General features: G+C 34.1%; 1 protein-coding gene across 4 annotated transcripts in view; it reads right to left on the bottom strand.

Annotated features, from left to right (window-relative positions):
* ROCK2 (Rho associated coiled-coil containing protein kinase 2) overlaps positions 1-22,618 on the bottom strand; it is a 173,844-nt gene that overhangs the window by 5,189 nt on the left and 146,037 nt on the right. For 2 of the 4 annotated variants that reach the window (XM_036750186.1, XM_036750188.1), the window contains exons 17-32: positions 22,224-22,383; positions 17,858-18,018; positions 17,082-17,266; positions 15,561-15,630; positions 13,896-13,999; positions 13,525-13,711; positions 12,015-12,108; positions 11,822-11,916; positions 10,746-10,925; positions 10,046-10,214; positions 9,519-9,695; positions 7,883-7,953; positions 6,803-6,891; positions 6,230-6,308; positions 5,170-5,431; positions 4,044-4,257 (exon numbers count right to left, since the gene is read on the bottom strand). In XM_036750186.1, the coding sequence (XP_036606081.1) occupies positions 4,044-4,257; positions 5,170-5,431; positions 6,230-6,308; positions 6,803-6,891; positions 7,883-7,953; positions 9,519-9,695; positions 10,046-10,214; positions 10,746-10,925; positions 11,822-11,916; positions 12,015-12,108; positions 13,525-13,711; positions 13,896-13,999; positions 15,561-15,630; positions 17,082-17,266; positions 17,858-18,018; positions 22,224-22,383 (2,297 nt within the window). Of the gene's footprint in view, positions 1-3,145; positions 3,206-4,043; positions 4,258-5,169; positions 5,432-6,229; positions 6,309-6,802; positions 6,892-7,882; positions 7,954-9,518; positions 9,696-10,045; positions 10,215-10,745; positions 10,926-11,821; positions 11,917-12,014; positions 12,109-13,524; positions 13,712-13,895; positions 14,000-15,560; positions 15,631-17,081; positions 17,267-17,857; positions 18,019-22,223; positions 22,384-22,618 lie in introns of all 4 variants that reach the window. The other 2 variants (XM_036750187.1, XM_036750189.1) reach the window with 2 other exon arrangements.

Raw genomic sequence — 22,618 nt, 5'->3', positions numbered from 1 at the left:
TCAATCACAATTTAAAATATGGATATAATTCATAGAGATATTAAGTAGAAATCTGTGGTTACTAAAAAAAAAAAACCTTCAACTTTCCAAGAGGCAATTAGTCTTTATGTTCAATTCTGAGTCCACTTCACTGTTCAGTTGCTCCATCTGTCCAAGGTACAGATAGATATTCTGATGGACAGCCTTGTCCATTCAACTGCAAACCATAGTCTATCCTGTCTCCTTCAACAAATTGCTCCCTCTGTCTTCCCCACTCTATCGCTTATTTCCAATCTCTCCCTATTGTCTCTTTCCCTACTGCCTACAAACATGTCCATATTCACAAAAAACTCACATTTGATCCTTCCATCCTAAACTTGTAAAGGCCATCTACAATAGATGCCTCCACTCTCTCTTCTTAGACTCTTCTTAAACTCTTACAATCAGATCTCTTGTCAAATGCAATGGCCTTTTCTCAATCCTCATTCTTCCTGACCTCTCTGCAGCCTTTGACATTGTTGGTTACTCTCTTCTCCATGATACTCTCTTCCCTCTAGGTTTTCAGACTTCTTCTGGTCTTCCTTCTATCAGATGACTCCTCTTCAGTCTTCTCTGCTGGACCTTCATCCAGATTATGCAATCTCTCTCTTAACTACTTCATTTGGTAATCTCATCAGCAACCATAGAGATTTAATTATCAAATCTATGTTGACAATTCTCAGATCAACCTATTGTGCCTTAACCTCTCTGCTGCTTCCAGTCTTGAACCTCCACCTGCCTTTCAGACATCTCAAACTGGATTTCCAGTAGATATTTCAAACTCAATACATCTAAAACTGAACTCATTATCTTACTCTTTAACTTCTCTATTACTGTAGATGGTAACACCATCCTCCCAGTCCCTCAGGCTCTAAACTACGTCATTCTTGACTTTTCACTATCTTTCACCTTCCAATATTTAATCTGTTGCCAAAGTCTGCTATACATTTCCCCTTTGCAACATCTCTCAAATACAACTCCTTCTCTCCTCTGACACTGCTAGCACTCTGGTACAAGCCCTCACCACCTCACACCTGAACTACTGCCTGTTGGTGGGTCTGCCTTACTCAAGTCTCTCCTCATTCTAACCCATCTTCCATTAGGCCACTAAAGTGATTTTACTAAAGCACAGGTCTGACCTGGAGGAAACTCCAGTGGCTCCTCATTGCCTCCAGGATCAAATACAAAATCCTGTTTGGTATTCAAAGCCCTTTTCTTGCCACATGCACAGTTACATTGGCTTCCTGGCTATCTCTCGGCTCCAGGAATTTTCTCTGGCTATCCCCCATGCTTGGAATACTCTCCCTCCTCATCTGCTGACTGTCTTCCCTGGCTTCCTTTAAGTCCCAACTAAAATCCCATTTGTCTACAAGCCTTTCTTAATCTCTCTTAATTCTATTGCCTTCTCTCTTTTAATTATTAATTGTTTGTACACATTGTTTATTGACTCCTCCATTAGATTTTGACATCCTTTGGGACAGGTACTGTCTTTTGTCTCTTTTTGTATCCAGTAGGCACTTAATAAATGTCTACTGACCAATTGATATTTTAGATAGTAGCCATTTACCAATCAAATCAAATGACACAACATATGTAAACCTCTGAAAACCTTAGAGCACTATATAAATACTAACAATTTTTTCCCACTTGTGTGCTAAACTCTTCAGAATGATTATAGCTCTCCTTTTAGAGATTATGTGGTATTCTGGAAGTTGATACAATCAGCACAGTGTCAATCACAAACAGGAACATCTTGACTTCTTCATCCATAGGAATCCCTCTTTAACTTAGCATCTGCTCTGAATGTCATTCCTGACAATGATGAACACCTCTGGTGAACATATATTTGCTCTGTTTATCTCTTGTTTGAAATTACTGATCAAAATGTTGAATAAGGTTATCTCTGTTCTTGTCTATCTTTCAAGGAATCTTACATAACTTTGGCATGGATGGGAGACACCTTGTTTAAAGTGAGACTTAACTCCCCCAAGGAATCAAATGCTCTTTTATAGTCAACAAACAAGTACAGTTGATTCTTGTATTCTCTACATCTTTCCATCAACTGTGTGATGGGAAAGATATAGTCTATTAGTAGAATATTGAGTATGAAAGTCTGCTTGTTCCCTCTTAACACTTAAATTCAAGAATGTCCTTAACGTGTGTATACATTAGTCTCAACTTTACATAGGCATATAGGTCAAAAGTTATTTTTGTTTCCTTTGTTGTTTCTTTTTGTACTGTGGTCAGAGGTGCTTTTCCCCCATATCTTTTGAATTTTTCCTGCTTTTAAATACCTTGAAACTTGATCACTAAATACCCTCAAAACTATGTATGTCATTGTCAGCATGCATCTCTTCTGTGAATAGTTCGCTTAGTCCAACTGCTTTTCCCATTTTCACTTTCTTCAGTGCTATTTCCAATTCCTCTATAAGCACATCTGGGAATGTGATATTAGAATCTGAATGTGGTAGTTCATCATACTTGATGGTAAAAGTTTATTACAAAAATTTCTCCTAACATTTCCCATGTTGTTTTTTCTGTTGACCTACTTCCTTAAGCTAAATACCTTTGAGAATACTTTGCTTAGTTGAATCTCCACCAAACTTTCTTTAAACTGATTTCCCCCACCCTGAACTGCTTGCTTCTTGCTTTTCATTAGGAAATATTGTTCATAATCTTGCACTATTCTTTTTCATAATATCTTGACAGATGAATTTGTATTCTAACCCAGTATCCACTCTGGATGCCATCTCTCTCTCCACTTGACAAGTAAGCCAAGAGTTTGATGCCTAAGATAATTTTTTCTCTCTTCTTGTCTCTTTGTTGTGACAAGTGATTCTCTAATAAATGAATCCTTTTACTTAGAGATATGTCTGAGTGAGATTACCTACAAATATAACTGTGAATTAAAGCGATAAAGACTCAGATATTATAAAGAAAAAAAAAACAATAGCACATAAATTCCATAAAATCCAAAATAATATTTTTAAAGATATGAAGAATTCTAAATGAAAGATCTTTTATATTTTGAGAAATTTTCATTACTGTCTATTAATTTTATGGGTGAGTTTGGGTAGTTAGTTTTAATCTACATGCAGCACTGTACAAAAAGATCCCTATTACTTACTGTTATGACAAAATGTACAAAAAAAGTCAATGAAGAATAATTCGAAGGGGAGGGCCAGAACTAAAAAAAAAATTAACAAAAATTTTAAATATTACATAACTTCTGCAGGTTTTTTTCTTCCAAAGAAAGCATTCATAAATTAACGAACTCCAAAAGAGTACTACGTAGCAAGAAAAAAAGCATAGTTCATGTTGACACAATGATTCAATTCTAAATGCTGCTGCCATTGGAATCTTTGTTGAGACAAAACTATCCTTGCTGCCCTCAAAAGTTACATGTAATATCAGGCTTTTCTTCTGCATTACTTTTTATTTGGTGGCCTTAACACTAATCCACATAATAAAAATTTATGTTTCATTATATTTAAATTAGGAACTCTGTTGTGTAACCTGTATATGAACTTGATATCAGACCGATGAACTGGTTCCTTTGCTCCAGATAGTTCCTCCTTTTATGACAAATAGGGAAAGAACACTCTAGCTTACACAGTGATAATGGGTGGTACTTATATAGTACTTTAGAGCTTACAAAGTACTTTTATATAGGTGATCTAAGTTGATCATTACCTCACTGAATAATTAAGTGGATCCTATTTTCTAAAAATAGTCAAAATAGCATTTATAAATTCTGTCTTCAACAATTTAAACATCAAATTGTAAGAACTGACTGAAAAACCCCACTTGTGTTCACATTTTCTACCATGCAAATATATTTGAATACAAGACTGCAATTTGTTAAATAAATGTATATAGCATGTTCATACAAGTTAAGTGTGATGTAAGGCTGACAAGTTTCTCAGATTTGACATTCAAGATTTCATTAGAATTCTGAACACAAGGAGAAAAATTAAATCATTTGAGAAAATTAGTTTTAATGTTGTTGGATTTTCAAAATTTACCTTGGCTTGCTTGGAGGAAGCTGTCGACTTGGCCGTCTTATAGACTGGTTGGGCTGTACCTTCATAGAAGTTCTAGGAGATGACCGAGCAAAAGGATCTGGTGCTGGGGGTTTTTTGGGTATCTTTTTTACCAACCGACTGACCCACTTCTGCTGATCTTCTGTAGAATTAGCTAATAACAGCAGATTCTTTGCCGTTGAAATGTCATAGTATACTGAAATGATATTCCAAACAATAACTTAGTATTTTTAATCATGAATGGCACATGCCTCTCCCACACTAGATTTATTCTAATAATCTAACAGGTGGCTTCTCTACTCTCTCCTTCCTAATGTATCTTTCATAATATTACCATGAAAGTCTTTTTTAATGCATAAATCTGATCATGTTATTCCACTAATTAAAAAATCATTACCTTCCCCCCCCCCCCACTTTTTAACCATCTACTGGGCACAGCTGAAGCTCCTTTCCCTGTTATTTAAGGCCCTGCACATGATAGGCAGTACAATACCTTTTCATTACTTACCCACTTCTTTGTAACACCTCCCACAACCCTACCCACCCCCATCCCTGCCCCCAGCCATGTTCTCTGTGCTCTACTCAAATTGATTTTCTGCATTCTCCTCTCCTTAAATGCACTATGATCTCCAGTCTTCATGACTTTCTTTGTTTATGCTAGTGCCTATCCCTGGAAAACTTTCCTTCTCCTTCCTGTTGAATTTCTAACAGCTTAACTGTAAATCTGAATGTCACTTCCTGTGAGAAGCCTGCTCTGATTTCCTTGGTTAGCAATAGCCTTCACTCTGGGGGTCACATAACACTGTTTTTTGTACTTCTCTAATATACTTTGTATGCAATATTGTATAGTACTGATATTTTGAATGTCTTATCCCCTTACTAGTCTCTAAGCTCTAGGAGGGATTATCTAACTTTTTATCTCCTTCAATGCCTAAAATGCTACTCTGAAGTTAGTAAATATTCACTATAATAAATATTCAGTGAATGGATGTTTCTGTTTATCCACATTCTCATTAAAAACCCATCAATGAGATATATCTAATTTCTACAGATCACAATTTGTTTCTTAGAGATAGGTAGTGTGAGCATATCTAGTTTTGCTATTTACCTTTGCAAGGTGCTATGATTTCCTCCTTTTTGTCCATGTGGTCTTTATGGCATTTGATATGGCAGCGGCGGCACTCAAGAGCAGGTGGAGGTTTAAACATGTGCCAAAGTGGCTTCATACAGGCCTCACAGTTAGTTGGGAAATGATAAAGAGTGGGAATAAATTCATGTCCTTTGTGGCAAATGCAGTTTGACTTCTCCCCAACGGGTTCCACTGGAAATTCTTGTTCTTTTTTGCTTTCGCCTTCGTTAGCATACAGGATCTAGATATATCAAAAGAGAACCACATGTCATTTCTAGATAAAAGATACACAGGTAATAAAAAAGCCACACTCGGACAGGCCAAGTAAAAATTATGTCAACATAAAGTGTGGAACAAGAAATTACAATTTGAAGTCAAAACATGTAATTTTATCGTATCACAGTAAATGTTACCTAGGGGGAGGAAAGATCATTAAATTTCTACCAATCTTTAATCAAACCTCAATAAAAGATAATCAAAGTCTTGATAACTTCAGCAGCTGTTTTTCCTTTGTGTTTCCTTTTGGATTTTTATAAAACTATGTTTTAGAAATTTCAAGAGAAGATGAGGGAACAGAGGTATTTCAATCGAAACCTCTAAATAGCTCAGTATTTCACTTACAAAAAGTTTTAATTTTTGGGGAAATGATGATCAATAAACATTTACTGGTGCTAATTGTTTCATTCTTAAAAGTTACTGTAATTATGCTCCTACTTGGGTTTACAAATGGAAATGTAGGTAAAAATAAATGTATTGATAAAGAAAAATAAAAACCTGACAACTGAACAGGCAATATTCTTAAAAGAGATAAGAAACACTAAGTTCTTTTATAGCAAAGAATATGCCTTGAAATTCCAAACTCTCATTAGAAATGAAAAAGGCAAAATACAGTATGTATGAAGGACCTGAGAACATCTCTGAAAATGGCTCACAAACTCTCTAAGTAAGAAGCAGGAAAAGAAAAGACAGTGAAAAGTTTGATCACAGGCATCTTGCATGGTATATCCTGAGAAGGAGAGGGCAAAAAAGACCACGTTACCTGGAATATCCTTGGAATCTCTTTGGAATCAGCTCTATAAACGTCTGTCTGTGTGACTGGACGGACATGGAACAACTTGCTGTTATATAGAGGAATAAAATATCAGAAAAGGATAAAATTATGTCAGTTACTTTACATAATTTAAACACCTTTGCTGGATATTTTTAGAAATTCTTCTCCCAAATTCTAAATTTCTACACTTCACATGGTAATTCACAGTTTAACTCCAAATAAAATACATTCTTTGAAAACACAAAATAAAATGAATCTTAAAATAAACAATTAAAAAAAACTAAATAAAGCCTAATAGGTTAATAAATGAAATAAATAAAATAAATAAATAATGCCTTAGACCATGTACTATCACTTGTCTAAATAATGTCCCAAATGTATAAAAACAAACAATGGGCACATTCTACAGTGTATAATACTACATTCCCAAATGTGATGTTGGCATCAATTTCTTCAATGAATAGGAAAATATATATCAACTACTCAAAAAAAATCACCTTAATTTAATATTTATAGTAAGAAAATTTATATTTACTAACCATCCTGTGTTAAAATACTTACTCTATATCTAACACCATGTAAGGATTAGACTGTTCTTTATCTTGTTCACTATCATAGAAAAGAATCTTCTTGCTGCTTACAATCACATACTGTTAGGAGAGAAATAGCTGAATATTAAAGTTCACGTTATTATAGCCTTTGTTTCAATTACTCTTTTTTGCAAGCATATAAAATTCTTTTACAGATATAAAAATCAATGCTAGCACACAAAATAAAATGGAATTAACAGGATGTACTTAAGGGATTTTAGTAAAAATGCTATTATTTAAAGAAACAGTTATTTTTACTTGAAATGCTTTTTAAAAAGGACAGAGTCTTACAGTGTGATAAAGATGCTTCTAAAATAAGACAGGGTTCTAAAGTCAAATATTCATGAATTCCAAATCACTGAAACTAGAATAAGAAATGAAGGGAATGTTTGATAATCTTCAGCTATGCTTTCTATCTGAAATTGACTAAACAGCACTGCTGTTTCTTGAGCACTAAAATTAATTCAATGCTAATGAATTTATCAATAATATCACATAATCAAATAATCAGAACCTATAAACATGTCATAATCAAATCTAATAGTGGTAAAAATGACATGGGGAAGAAATAATCTAATGTTAAGTTTTTGCCAACATTTTATTTCCTTGTTCTTCCAATAAAATAATAAAATAAACTCATTAGAAATGAAAAAGACAAAATAGTTTTTAAAAGGCCACATTCTCAGATAAAAGCCCATCTGAGGGTCATATGGAGGATTTTGTTCAATGATCTTCTAATCTAAAAGGATTTAAGCTAATCTGGTATGGTCAGTGACTGTGGTCCCTTTCTGCAGCAGTTACTGCACAATCCCATTCACTACAACCCCATTTTGCAATCAACGCAAATTTTTTTTACGATTGGCAGCTAATATGTGAAGCTTCTTACATATTTGCATAAGTACTATGGACCAGATTTGACACTTCCAAGATCTGGATCTAAAAAGGACCACAGCTAAAGCAGGATCCAAAGATTACGTAAAATGTGCAATAGATCAATAACTATTTCTGGAAAAATAATGCTACAACTTCTAACCATATAGAACTAACTTACCTTTTTAACCCATCCAAACTTTTTAGTGTTGTTTCGTACAGGCAATGAAAGCCATCCCTCTAATCTTGATTCTGCAAACAAGCAAAGGATTTATAACTCAAATAACAAATATGTTCTAAGTTTTGTGGGTACAAGATTTTCATCTAGATATTATGAAGTATTAATCTGTTCCTCAATGTTTATCATTACAGTTATCTAAAATCCACAAACATTATAGTTATTGTAAGCAAATGCAACTTTTTCAAAAGGAGTATTACAATGAAAATAGACTTGCATCCTATAGTTCTTTTACTCAGGCAAAAAGTTCATTGATAGGACTTGTCTAAAACATGCATTTGTGATCTTGGAAGGCAGTAGCAAACTAGTAACTCTAGTTGTATTTTGAGGGCACATCTCCTTAAGAAGTATTTATCATGTTGGAAATATTTGACTTTAATTGTAATAGAAATTTCCTTTGAAGACAATGCACCTTTTAAAGTTGAAACATTTATGAACAGAAAGGCAGAAAATACTGGACTTTCAAAATGTTCACATGAAAATTAAAAAGGGAAATTATAAATTACAAATATAATGCTGCTACAACATAGGTCAAAAATATCATTATAAATCAAGTTGATAAACTTATCTTAAATAATACTTAATAACAGACAAAATTCCAGTTCAACAGCAGAACTTGGATAATACCTTGTAATTAATTGGATTTGGTCTGTATTTCCAAAGGTGCCATTCATAATACTTTTTTGTTTAATGTGAAATGATTTTAGTAGTATTATGTGTTTATGCCATCCTCCACTCAAGCCCTACTTTAATGTCTTACATACCTTGTGGAGATTCTGGGCTCATGAAGATTATGACAGTAGAGTATAAGCTTCAGGAAGTCCTACCTAGCAATCTGGAAAGGTTTCTAGTAAGGCCTGGTGATAGAATGTGTGTTTTTTATCTAAGGACCAGCACAGCTATGCTGAATAAGGCTGATGATTGAAGGATTAAAATCATTAGGTGAGGAATGTTTTTCTTCACCAGAGCAACTCATTAAACTAACTACTAAGACATATGACCCACGTGTGGATAGAGTATACACAGAGATATAATTATGGAGTCTTAATTTACCTATTATCTCCCCAATGAGGTTGTAAGCTATTTTAGGACACAGACCACATATTAATTCTTTCATATTCCTCATAGTATCCAGTCCCACTATGCTGAGGGTATAAGTACTGAATATGCTTATTATGTGCTTTTGTTGATGAGAAAATGAAAAAAAAATTCTCTATCTTCAAACCATGATCAAACTTTAACATTCATATTTATTTGCCTGAAAAGAGCTCACAGCAGAGAAATCCTAGAAGCTTTGAAGCCATGCCATTTTCCTACTTCTCTTGCATAATCAGGATAATCTAGTTTCCACATTGTAGCAAGTTAGCAAAAGAACTGAGTTTTAAAATCTATTTTATAATTAATGGGTTAGAAAAATATTTAGATAATTCTCGGTTCATGTAGCATTTTTACTAGGTGTAATGAAAGTAATAAGAGTTAGTGGATATAGCAATACAATGTTATGAAAACTTTTCAAAAGGAATGAAGTTAGAAGAGGGAGAAAAACAATCCATGAGTGAAATGGTTTTCAGGATGTCACCTGCACTATCAGGTTCCGAAGAAATGGGTGCACAAGATAAGCATTCTTCCTCTGAGTCAGAATCAGAGTCGAGAAGCATGTGAGAACTGGAAGGCTTAGTAGCAATATTGAGAGAGGTAGAAGAACGTTGATAGGTGAAAGACATGGATTCCATAGTACGTGACTGAGTGATATGGACTAAATACCCAACATAAAAGAATGGAAAGTGTAAAAAAAAAAAAAGGTTAACAGACAGAACAGCTTTTTAAAAATTAGTTATTACATTATATGATGAGCTACTAAAACAGATGTGAAAGTAAATTAGTTGTCTTTTTAAAAGCATTATCAGAAGTAAAAAAAAAAATTAAAAGGTAAAGAATGGGAGAACCAAGATACTTGTTTTCCTATGTATAAATTTACTGCCATTTACACCAATCTGGGAAAAAAAAATCTGTCACAGGCCTTGAGATAATCATTTATATGATTCTGATTCTGGGCCAGGAGCCTTTTAATAAAAATAATTAAAAGTGCTGAAAACAAAGCTGTACCTGGGAACCCATCATCTGCCTCAGCTTCCCCTGGTCCACTGCCTATACTGGAACTATCCAGACCAATGTGTAAGGCCTGGAGCTGTGACCGAAGCTGTTCAATATCACTGTCTTTACTGTCCAGCGTCATTTGCAGTTCAATTCGAATTTGGCTTTCTTCAGCTATTTGCTATAAAAGAAAAAAAAAATTTTTTTCTTAAAGTTAAATGTGGCATATGCAATGAGAGAGAGAGAGATAGAGAGATAGAGAGAGAGAGTGTGAGAGAGTGTGTGTGTGTGTGTGTGTGTGTGTGTGTGTGCGCGTGTGTAGACTCAATCCACCAATATAAAGTAACAACTTGTCCATAACTTAGTAGATAATGGCTCTGGAAGAGGCTAGCGACTCTGCACAACCCTCCCTCACTTAAATTCTAAATCACCTGAATATCACGGCATCACCCCCCTGATGTCATGGTCCTCTTCGAGAACAATGGGCAAACAAGATAATGCCAGCAGCACACAGGTTAAATGACTTGGTCAATGTCTTAGAGCAAGTAAATGGAGAGGGGGAAGGGAATGAGATATGTAACTCATTGAATTAGCCTACTTATTCTTCAAGTAACATTTTTCTGAAATAGTCTAGCAATAAAAAATAAAATACACAAAAATTTTCAAGTGCCATCCAACCACCATAAAAGTTTCCAAAAAAAAGAATTCTTACAGCTTGCATTTCATTCAATTCTTTTTGATATTTGATCATCTGTTGAGTTAACTTTTCACGTTCTGATTTAAGTTCCATATGTAGCTTTCTATTCTCTTTCTCTTTCCTCCTCACATCTGTGTCAGCGCCACGCCTGGGAGGTTCTTTTCGATTCATAATCTCAGCCAATTTATTCACAGCCTAGAAGAGATAAAAAATAAGCTGTTTACTGGCTGTTGTTTTCCCTACATCCCACCATTTGTCATGATGCAAGTACCTGTTACCACATGATAGGCCACAAAATACTATCTACAACTTTTTAATAAGATGCCTCTGTCCTTTGGTCACTTTAAGTACAGGAACTTGTAAGTACCAGTCACATTCATTTACTCTCTATTACCTCCCAACCAAAACTCTATTGCTGTCCCTTAGAGTTTTCTAAGAGTTCTAGAGTTAACTGTTTGAAGACAGGACTGGTTCAGTTTGTCTTATTGCCACTTCCAATTCTTAAGCTCTCAAATAGTTATACAAGAGAAAAATCTCCATTTTCCTTCATGAAAGAGGAAGTTTTATTGAAACTCATTAGCACTATCAATAGTTTAAAGTGAGCTAAGACTGACTGTGTAAACTGAGTCATTCAACAATCAAACTACCCTGAAGCAAGTCACTTGACACATCAAGATTTAGGTTTTTTCCTCTATGAAATGAAGATGAAGGTTAAAATCATCTCTAAAGTTCCAGATTTAAATCTTCTGTGAAAAACACTTTCTTTGAAATACTAACACAATTCCCACACGCTGGCCATTTGTAATAAAAAACTTAGTTACGGGAAGAGGATAAACAACAAATTAAATACAACTATGTCATAAACAGCATACTGGAAATAACCTCTACACCAAATTGAGCTTTATTAATTAAAAGCTTACAAAAATTAGGAACAGAACCTTCATCCCCCACAAAAAAAATTTTTAGAACCATATGCTTGAATGAACCTAATCCTAATCTATAATGGACCTATAATGAAGAATATAAATATAAAAATGTAACATAAAATGGACAAACATCCAGAATATATTTATATTTTCTATTACACTTACCTGAGTTTTTAGTGTTCTCTCATTTAATAGTTGTTTCTCAAATTGTGTTTTAATAACTGATATATTTGTTTCTTCATCTTTCAACCTTGATATTTCTGAAATTTTTAAAAAATGCAGTTTGCTTATAAAAATAAAATTTAAAATAAATCTTTAAGCAGAGTAAAAATATATTTTATTCTTAGTCAATACATACGTTCTTGGACTTCCTTGACTTTATTATTCAGTTCTTCTTTCTCATTTGCGAGATTAGCCACATCACTAGTTAGTGTCCTATTAGCCTCCTCAAGCTAGGAAATGAAAAGAAAATCCCTTAAGTTCTGGTTAACTGCTAAAATTTTTTAATTTGTCCAAATTTCCCTCCTTTTCTGCCTTTGGTATTACCTTCTGGAAACTCATTTTCAGCTCTCTCATTGGTCTGTTTCCACTGAAAATTTTACTACCCAAATGATTTTTCTTATTAATATGCATGTTATAAACTAAAGAAGATTCACCCAGATCTCATAATTATACATATTTTGGAAATGAAATTATGTGACTTCTGACTTCAAGTAGGTTTCTTGGAGGAGGGGGAAAACAGCAGCCATGAGTTTGATAATGTTCTCAGATCTCAGAAGCATTTTGAAAAAAAATATAAGTATTGAGAACCATAATCCTCAACTTCTTGGGTACCAAATAAAAATTCTGACTTTATCTTTTAAGTCTAGCACTATTCAGATTGTATGCGTAAAATTTCTCCTGCTTGTAACTATTTGCTTTTATAATACATTTTCTTAAAATATTTTATGGGATCACAAAAAGACACAACTGAAAATGACTAAACAAACAACAACAAAAATATTTTACCCCTTAATCTTCTATCCTTCTCCATCCATGATTCTTCCTTAAATCTTTAATAAACACATGAGATATCAAGGCCTCTCTCCTTTGTGATATTCAATGTTAAATGCATTGTCAATGATATATGATTTAGCAGCAATGTACAGATGGAAATATTTCTACTTTGTAACAAGCAGCACAAGGGTAGTGAATGAACATGATTTGTAAGAATTTGATAGACTGAGGTCTTCACTGATCATTAACAAAAACAGCTACATTGCTTTAATGAAATAATTTGTTTTTATTTTCATTTTAGTAATACCAAGGCCCTAAGAAAGGATGGAGGAAAAAAATATTTTGATCTACCTATAAGGTGGTTCAGTTTTACTTAGTTTTTTTTTTCTAACATTCCCACCTTAGTATAACTAGCTTAAGAGTTCCTTTCAAAATGTGCTTTTTTAAAAAAAAAATAAGCATAGAATTTTCTCTACTTCATAAGGATAATATACCTCACTTACATAGTACTTTGTGATTTATACTGTGCATTCCTCCATGTTTTTTAAGGGAATCAGTACAAATCAGTACAAGGCTCACATAAGTTAATTGCTTGGGACCACACTACTAGTAAATATCAAAATTAGGTCTCAAATTCAGGTCTCCTAATTCCAAGATAAGTGTTCACTTCATTCCCAGCTTCTTCTGTAGCATCACTATATTTGTTTAGGTTCTTCCTGGCATTTTTCTTGAATTGTCATGAGGGAGCTAAGAGTTAAATAAGTTCAAAACTTTGCTTAGAATTGTAAAATTCTCATAATTTCTCTGGAAAAGATTTATCATAGGATATAAATTTTACTAAATTAAAATTGTAAAAGAGATAATTTACTTACAGATGCTATTGTAGCATCTTTTTCTGCAAGTTCTTGTTTGTGTCGAGCCATCATCTCTTTAATTTCCAGCTCTTTCATGATCTTCTCTTTTTCCAAATCAGAGTACTGTTCTTCAGCAATAGAACGGGCTAGCTGCTCTGAATCAGCTTTTGTCAAGGTGATCTCAAGCTGTGCAGCCAGCGAGTCCCTGCAGTGTCAGAGACATAGCAATTTAGCACAAACATATCTATTGCTTCTGCCTCACACAGTGCCTAGCACATAGTAGATGTATAATAAATGCTTGCTGAGTTACTGTGAATTTAGTTTCTGCTTAGTTTTCCTTTGTGCTGCTCCTTGTCTTGTTGGAGAACAGAACTGAACTGAACCCTCACCTCTCATCCTGTAATTCCTGGCTCTTCTGCTGCATTTCTTTGCAAAGCTTGGTCTTCTCTTGACATTCTTCTTTAAGCTCTCGAACTTGTGTTTTATAGAGAGTCTGAATTTCAAAATATAAGAACAAAATGTAAAAAACCAGCACCACTGACACAAAGAATGGGACTTGGGCTTCTATTTTTAGGATGACTTGAGATGTCTCTGTTCTCCCTGTGGTCAAAAAAACCCCTGGCTAATAGCATCTTTTCTAGGAACCTAAAAATGGTCTACAGAGCCATAGTTTTAGCATATTGTCCCTCAGGAGACACCTATGTCACATGGTCCAAGAATCATAGTCAGAAAACTTTTGGCGGACCAAAAGGTCATTTTATATTTATTTTATGTTTATATTTCTGAGTATTTGACTGAGAATGGAAGGTGATCAGTGAATGTGGTTAGATGGGTCTTGTCTAATGGAGATATTCTGAAGTACTAAAGAGTAGAATTAGTAACAATAGGTGAAAGCTGCAAGAGCAGATTGTGGTTTGATATTAGGAAAAACTTTTGTAACATTAAAAATGTCTAAAAGTAAAATAGGTTGAATCTGCAGTCAGTGGGTTCCCTATAACTTGAAAGTCTTGAAGGAAAGACTAGTTGACCACTTGTTATAATTGCTACAGAAGGAATTCTTGTTCAGGTATGGGTTGGACTGACTTTTGAATTTCTTTCCAATTTTAAAATATTATATTTTTATGATTTCTGAATTAAATACTTATTCAAACAAACAAAAATTCAACGTACACATATAGCATTTCATTGATCTTGATTTTCTAAAGAAGTAATTTCAAATAATGAATAGTTATAAAGTCTTAAAAACTGGGAAGTAATTTTAAATTTATCTAGTCCTATATTTTCATTAGTTTTTTTCCCTTACTAATGATAAATTGTTTGATTTTATTACCATTCACTAATCTTGAGATATGACTACATCTGAGTGTCTCAGGGAAGTTTTAAAGAGGTCTCCACTACAGAGACTAGTATGTTGGGGAAGGTCATATCATGAAGAGGAAAAACCAGCAATTTAGACCAAAAATTTTGCTAGTTAGTGGTATATTTGTACCACAGATACTTTTATTTATACTTTGGAAACAGATGGAAAAATTACATAACACAATTAACTTTTCTTGTTAAATATCCATTCCTTCATTATAAAAATATACTCTTCATACTCTACAAAAATATCATTACTGGCCCATTACTAATATGATATGTGCCTATAGCTCTTCAATACCTTTCCACCAAGTAACAGCGGTATATTTGCACTAACACATCTGTACTCTTTGGTCTAGTATTCTTTGTTAGGATTTGGCTATACACCCATTGCTCTATGAACAAATAACCCAAATGACTTCAAAACATCACATGAAATAATTTTGTAAACTTTTTCATAAAAAATTCTATAACTACATTATTCCTATGTTAATGATAGTGATTTCTCCCCCCCCCCCCGCCCTTAACTATATAAAATAAAATTTTGGTCTGGTACAATTTTTTTAATTTACATCTATGGAAATGACTTATTCCATTGATATAAACTTCATCCTAAGAGTTTTAGAGAAAAGGGTAAAAAGTCCTATCAACCAAAAAAATGAGACAGCTTTTCAGTGAAAGTATTTGGTACCTACTGAGAAATATTGTTCTGCTTCAAGCTGATCTTGGAGCTCTTTCATCTGTCCATCTGCATCTTGTCGTTCTCTATTAGAACATTAATTCACAAATTAAGGTTATCTTTATTCAATAACACTTATACCCACAAAGCATAGCAATATGGTCATAGGAGAGATTATCTAGTTCAGCTCTCTCACTTTAGAAGGAAAAACAGATCTAGAGAGGTGAAATGAATTGACTTAGACCTCACAATTAATTAGTGGTAGTATTTATAGGAGGCCAATCATGCAAAAGATAAACTATAATCTAATAATCTAGTTTTAACCATGTAAATGAGAAGCTAGAAGAAAATGATGTAGTCATTCATCAACTCTCGTTCTGATGAAGTAATGGAGATCCTAACATTATGTGGAGTGCCTGTTCTGCCACTCACTAGTCAGGTGACTTCAGAGAAGCCTTAGCTCAGCTTCCCCCACCACAACCTAGCAATTCTACTTTCACAGGCAGTGCGGCATGGTGGACAATGAGCCAGCCCTTGGTTAGGAGATATAGATTCAAGTCTTACTCTGCCACATACTCTGAAGCCATGTTTAATCACTCACTTCTTAGTGCCTCAGGGAACTTTTTAAGATTCTAAGTTGCAGAGAAGGTGGAGATCTGCATTGGCAAAAGACGTAACTCACCAAGTACTTACTATACTGATAGAATCCAAAGTCTATTAAAAAAAACACACCATAATACTTGCACTACATATACCTGAAAGGGTCATAAGGAATAAAACTTCATAAATCTTAAAGGACTAAATTAATGAAAAGCAATGAGATCTCCTAAGTACAATTTAGAGCAACATGCATTGAATTTTTCTCTATTAAATTTTAAAATGTTATGTGTGCTTTTGCATTACTTTTTTTGGAGGGGGTGGGGGTGGGAAATGCAATTGGGATTGAGTGACTTGCCCAGGGTCACACAGCTAGTAAATGTCAAGTCTCTGAGGCTAGATTTGAACTCAGGTCCTCCTGAATTCAGTGCCAGTGCTCTACCCACTGCACTCCTAGCTGCCCCCTTTCACATTACTTTTAAAACCTAAATAATCAGACTGATTGAGCTATTATCAATGACTTAGAGGAAGAAACTGCAGTAATTTCTTCCAAATGAAACTGACAAACCACCCTATTCATTCTGTTATTTTAGTAAAAATTATTGAAATTATACTTATTTTTATTTTGAAAATAAAAATCTACTAGAGCTGGCCAATCATTGTACAGTCAAATAGAGTTAAACTGGTTATATTATCCCCATTTATAATACATAGAAAATTCTTAGGAATCTAGGAACTAAGTTTCTGGTCATTTTTGTGAAACCTATACAAAACAGAATTTTCAAATTTGGTCCATTTAAATGGTCTCCATAAACCATTCTACAATCATGATAATCCTCCTCCTCACTAGCTCTACTAGTACAGAATTTCGTATTTTAAGGATAATCCATGAATGGAAAATTGGGCGCCAGTTATTTAAGGGGTGCCAAAATTTACTTACTTTCGAAGCTCAATATTTTGCTTTTCCAGACTCATTTTGATTTCCATAAGATGATTATTTTCTTGTTTCATTTGTTTTTCAGACATTTTCAGTGTGTTGACTTGTTGCGTTTGCATCTTCAGGTCATTTTGTGTGAGGCAACGCTTTTGTGTTTCTTGCTCTATTTTTAAGGTCAAGTTCCTGACCTAAAAAAACATAATTTTCCCACCTTGATATATTAGAAAAATATAGTTTCCTTGCTAAATAAAAATGAGATATGACAAAGGACAAAGATTTTCCTGTTAGTTCTTCACTATACATTCAATGTTAAAATTATTTTTATATTTATGAGAATTTGGGGGAAAAAAGTTTTTCCTCCCCAAAGGAAAGGTCTTATAGCCAATTACTGATTTAAAAAGAAACTGAAAATGCAAATGAGTAGTGGAAAAGAAGCGACATTTAAATTTAAAGAGACCTTTAAGGCTTATAAAGCACTTTCTTTATAGTAAATCCCATTAGGTAAATAGCATATTAACATACAGACCTTGCAAACAGGAAACAAGCTAGGAAAAGTAAAGCAGCTTGCTTGAAGCCAGAGGCAATGTACAGATGTAAACCTGGACCTTCTGACCCACTTGCTTTCCATTCTACCATGTAGCTTCTCAACATACAGAAATGTATAAGATATACAGTATTATACCACAATACACTATCATACAATTGTAAAACATATGCAGAGGGATTATTTCAAATCTATAAATAATTTTAACATTGATAATTTATAAAAATCCTCTTACATCTTCATTTAGTTTGTCCTTCTGTTTCAAGAGTTCATTCACTTTCTGTTGGGACTGTTTGAGGTCGCAGTCTAACATTGAACATCTTTTTTCAGCTTCCAACAGAAGGTTTTCCACCTTTTGTTTTAAAGTTCTTTCCTCTAGGAGTTTCTTCTCCATTTCTATTGGAGCAGGGGAAGGGGGAGGAATGGGAAAAAACTGTTAAAATAATGAATCAATTTGAGAAAAATGGAAGGATATCAAAGAGAATCTAAAAGAAAAAAAAAAGAGTAGGCCTCCCTAATTCACTTAGGCTTGCACTGCTGGGGCTGTTCACAGGCCTAAGCTCTCACCTGCTCTGTTCCTGGCTGGGGTTGGTTCTCCTCTGCCTAGCCAACCTGCTGGTTCCCTGTACCTTACAGCCACTGTATCAAGTGCAGAGACTGTAGGAACAATCTGCTAGCAGCTGCTGTAGGGGTATAAGACCTACCAACATCCAGCACACAGAAAGCTGCCAACACAGGTTCTTTGATCTGCTTTATTAAGGAAAGTAACTTTAAGGGGTTAACAATCTCAGTTTAATGAAACACACAAATATCATTCACAGTTCAGGGGGAAAAGATCAGCTCCCTGAACTTCAAGGCAAATACAAACATAAATTACAAACTTCAACAGACAGACCTTGTCTGATTCAAATCACAACACACAGTTACCAGAGAAAGATCAACATCATATCTGTCTGGGTTGCGAAGCTAGGGGGCAGTTGCAGCTTGCCCAGAGTCTCAACAGTCCTTCTATGAGTGTGCCCCAAAAGTCAAATGCCAAGCTCTCCTCAATTATATCCAGTTCAGAGCCCTGAGGGCTCTGACCTCACCCCGACTGGGTGTTGGAAAGTTCCCCATCCCCAGTATCACATCATATACAAATCAATGACTCCCAACTGTCTCAGTGCTAAGAAATACTCCAAGACAAAAAGATCCCACTTTATCTGCCCCATTCAAACAAAGGCCAGAATTATTAAAGGCACTTAAGAGAAGAACAGCAAAAAGTCCCACCTTAATTACTATTACAGACACCCAAATGGCTTATTAGCTCACTGTAGCTCAGAAATCCCAAACTTCAGAGATATGCCAGTCAAATCCTCGTTGTAGCAGAGATTACACACATATAGCACCATACCCAGCATAGAGATTTTATTTTAATGCAAAATTTTATATAAAGGCAATAGTCTAAAAACTATTAATTTCTACTTTTCAAAAGGTATTCCTATCTGGCTATTTAATTTCCAAATGTCTAAAATTCTCATTGACTTTCTAGTTCATATAATCTGAAATCATAAAAGTTTTGGTTTATTCTAATAATCATTCAATTTAGTAGGAACAAGCCACTAAGAATTTTGTCTAAGGCTATAGCTTTATAAAATGATCTTTAAAATTCCCTAAACACAGGTTTCCAACATTCTGACATCCCCAATTGCTAGGAAAAAAGTAGAGACTATTTGCTGGCAGCTCCCGACCCGCCCTTTTTTATCTTAAAGCACCCCTATGCCTGTTATACAATTTCTATTACCTATTTTTACAGAGAGCTCTTTCCTACTACTCAAAAATTATTTTAACCTAAAAATCTTCTATGGCTTGCATAGAAGCATCAACAACATAAACGAGGTTGTATTTTGATGTTTATCTTGACTATAGCTTGTCTGCCCCCAGTTGTAATCACATTGATCCTTTATGTGTGATATAACAAGAAACATGAGATTGCTGGAAGACTACCTTAAACAAAATAGTTCATACCTACTTAAATTTTATGTTTGCCTTTGCTAGTGTTAGAGGAAGGAACTGTACTTCATCTGATTCATGACTCAAGCCAAAACGAGGGCAGATTAAGCGGTGTTTCTCTAAACTGAGCTTCATTCTACTCTGGATATGTATACAGAAATCCACACCCATCACTTCCATTACTCTTGAGAAAACTTGGTCTTCATCTAAACATGATAATGCAGAAGTTTGTTTCATCACCTTCTCCTGGGCCAGAGCAGGGCTATACAGGAGACATTAGTTAGAATTTTTTTCTTTTATCATACCTAGCTGGTATTTAGGATAGGCATAGTGACTTCTTCCTTGGACAGCTACATTTACATTTTTTGGACTAGATTATTTTATAATAAAATGCAATATTAAAGTCAAAATGGTGACATATATAATAAGTCAGTCCACCTTTCATTTCTGAATAGCCAGGTTTTAAACTAGCTTTAAATGGAAATTATCTTTAGTTATATACGCAAAAGACATTGTGTCTTTCCAACCCAAATGTTGCGCCTTAATATGAAATACCATAACAGCAAATATGATCATCAGAGAGGAAGAATTATCCACAGTCATTCTAAAAATGTTTTCTCAATGCTCACTGTTTTGCCTTCAAAACATTGGTCTTAATATACTGAGGCTTGTTTGCTGTCTTATCTCGGTCAGAGGTCTTAATGAAGAAGTTAATTTTGTCTGATATTAAGCACTGAGTGTAAGTTGTTCTGTGACTAAACCAGACCGGAATCTTTGTCATGCCAGAATTTAAACTATAAAGTGAGAACTGGTATACTAGATGGCTTGTTATTTTTAATCTTTCTCTTACATAATCCTGGAATCCTATGGTTCAACCTTTTTCAATGACCCTAACAAAACATCAAACTATTCTAAATGAAAACGAACCATATTCAGTCCTCTTTCTAATACTGATTATGGGAACTACAAACAGTTTCAACGATAACTTGAAAAGGCCTAGTTTGTAGGTCCAGTCATTACTAATTTTGCCTGTGAATATCTGTCTTATTTTAACCAGTGCCTCTTCTAAGTTTCTCCACTGTGTCTACTTAATTCCTTACTCACAGGCTCCTCTTAAAATCATCCCTTATTTATTTGTGCATCCTTCAGCTGTTTTTTTTTTATACCAAGATGTAATTTTTATACAACAGCATACCCAGATACAGTAAAATAGTAGAGAGATCATAACAATATCAGCATATTTGAACTTAATATATTTTGACAGATTGAATAACAATATCCAAATATAACCACACAAGTTACCCAAATGAAGAAAAAAATGTAGAATGTTTCAAACTGCCACACTAAAATACACCCTTAACTAGAGCTAGTTAAATATACTAATTATTTAAATATATATTTATAATTCAACAAATATCAGAATTTCAGATACCCAAATCCTTGTCCAAAAGACAAGGATACTCAACACAACACTATCCCTCCTTAACAATGATTCACAAGTGTTTTTGTCTAGATCCAGGATTTCATCAATGTAAGGAGATCCAGGTGAGGAAATTTCCTTTACCAACATAGATCAGAAATTATTTTTGCAATTTATATTCCTAGTAGCTGGGAGGGGAGGAGAGAGAAGATAATAACACATTGTAAACGAACTCCACCATACCATTTGGCCATTTGTCTGAAATACAATGACTAGCAATGAACCCAACCAATGCTTATATTGCAGTAGCATTAATTCTCCTAAGAATAGCCACATTAACACCATATGGTAAGTGTACATCATAAATATAGTTTCTATGGAACAAAATACACCATGTAACTTTGTTTCATCTCATATTGTGTTTTCTAAGGCCCAATTAGATAGAATAACAAGGTATATTTACTGAACTCCTGCAATAGAGGAAGAGGCTATAAAGGGCACACTGAACATTACTAAGAACAAACATCCAAATCTGAATTCTAAAGAACTAGAAACAGCTTTCCAATTCTGTATTTTTTCTCTCTGTGGTAAAGCAAAGGTGGAAATCTGCTGAACTTCAAGCATGATGCAAGATCTAGAAACTGCAAGTAGATATATGTGCTGCTTTTGCTTTTAAAATGACTCCAGACCTTTTAAGTTACTCTAAAATATTTGAATCACAATGCTAGGAGGAAACTCCAGAAGTCATTGAAATAACTTTAATCTCAGAGTAAGAATCCTAAATCAAAACAGTATGACTCATAATAACTTTAAGTAAAATAAGTAAATAATAAATAACATAGTACCTTCTGCCAAGAGAGAATTACCAATGAATGTAAAGTATATAGGTCTATGGTCTTGCAATTCACATTCAGTAAATCCATAACCCCAAGAATTCATTAAAACTTAAATTCTCTTTAAGAGCTAAAGATCTAAATATTTGTTTTTTAAGTTATTAATACACATTTTAAAAAGAAAAAAAGCTGTTGTAAATAGATTTTTTTTCAGCATATAAACAGAAATATCTTCAGATCACAAAACTTAATTTTTCCTTTTCTCCCTTTATTTTTTTTTTTTTTGGTGGGGGAGGGTGAGGAATCCTGGGGGGGAGGGAGCAAAGTTAGAAGGCATCCTGGAGTAAAATACATACCTTTCATGGCTTCAGACTTGGCCTCCTCAATAGACTCATATATCTTATTCTTATCTGCTAACCGTGCTTTTGTAGCTTTATGTTCTGCTTCTTCCTGTTCCAAACTCTGCTGTATAACTTTCAGTTTGTATGTCATGTCTATTTCCATGTTACTTTTTTCCTATTAAAGAACATTGCAAATGAACATTCTAAATGAAAAATTAATGAATAAGCATTTATTAATTGCCTACTATGTGCCAGGCACTGTATGAAGTACTTTATAAATGTCATACTTGAGATAATTACAAATGTCTTACTTGAGATAATTATCTCACTCAAGGTAATTCATGGACCTACAGTTTACAAATAGGCTTTTTGAAGCAGGGTATTTTTTTTTAAGTAAAATAAAAGTGAGC

Source organism: Trichosurus vulpecula, chromosome 3 (assembly GCF_011100635.1).
Source record: "Trichosurus vulpecula isolate mTriVul1 chromosome 3, mTriVul1.pri, whole genome shotgun sequence".
Classification (NCBI taxonomy): Eukaryota; Metazoa; Chordata; class Mammalia; order Diprotodontia; family Phalangeridae; genus Trichosurus; species Trichosurus vulpecula.
Note: the sequence above shows the minus strand (reverse complement) of the source record. Positions and strands in the feature narration are given on the sequence as shown.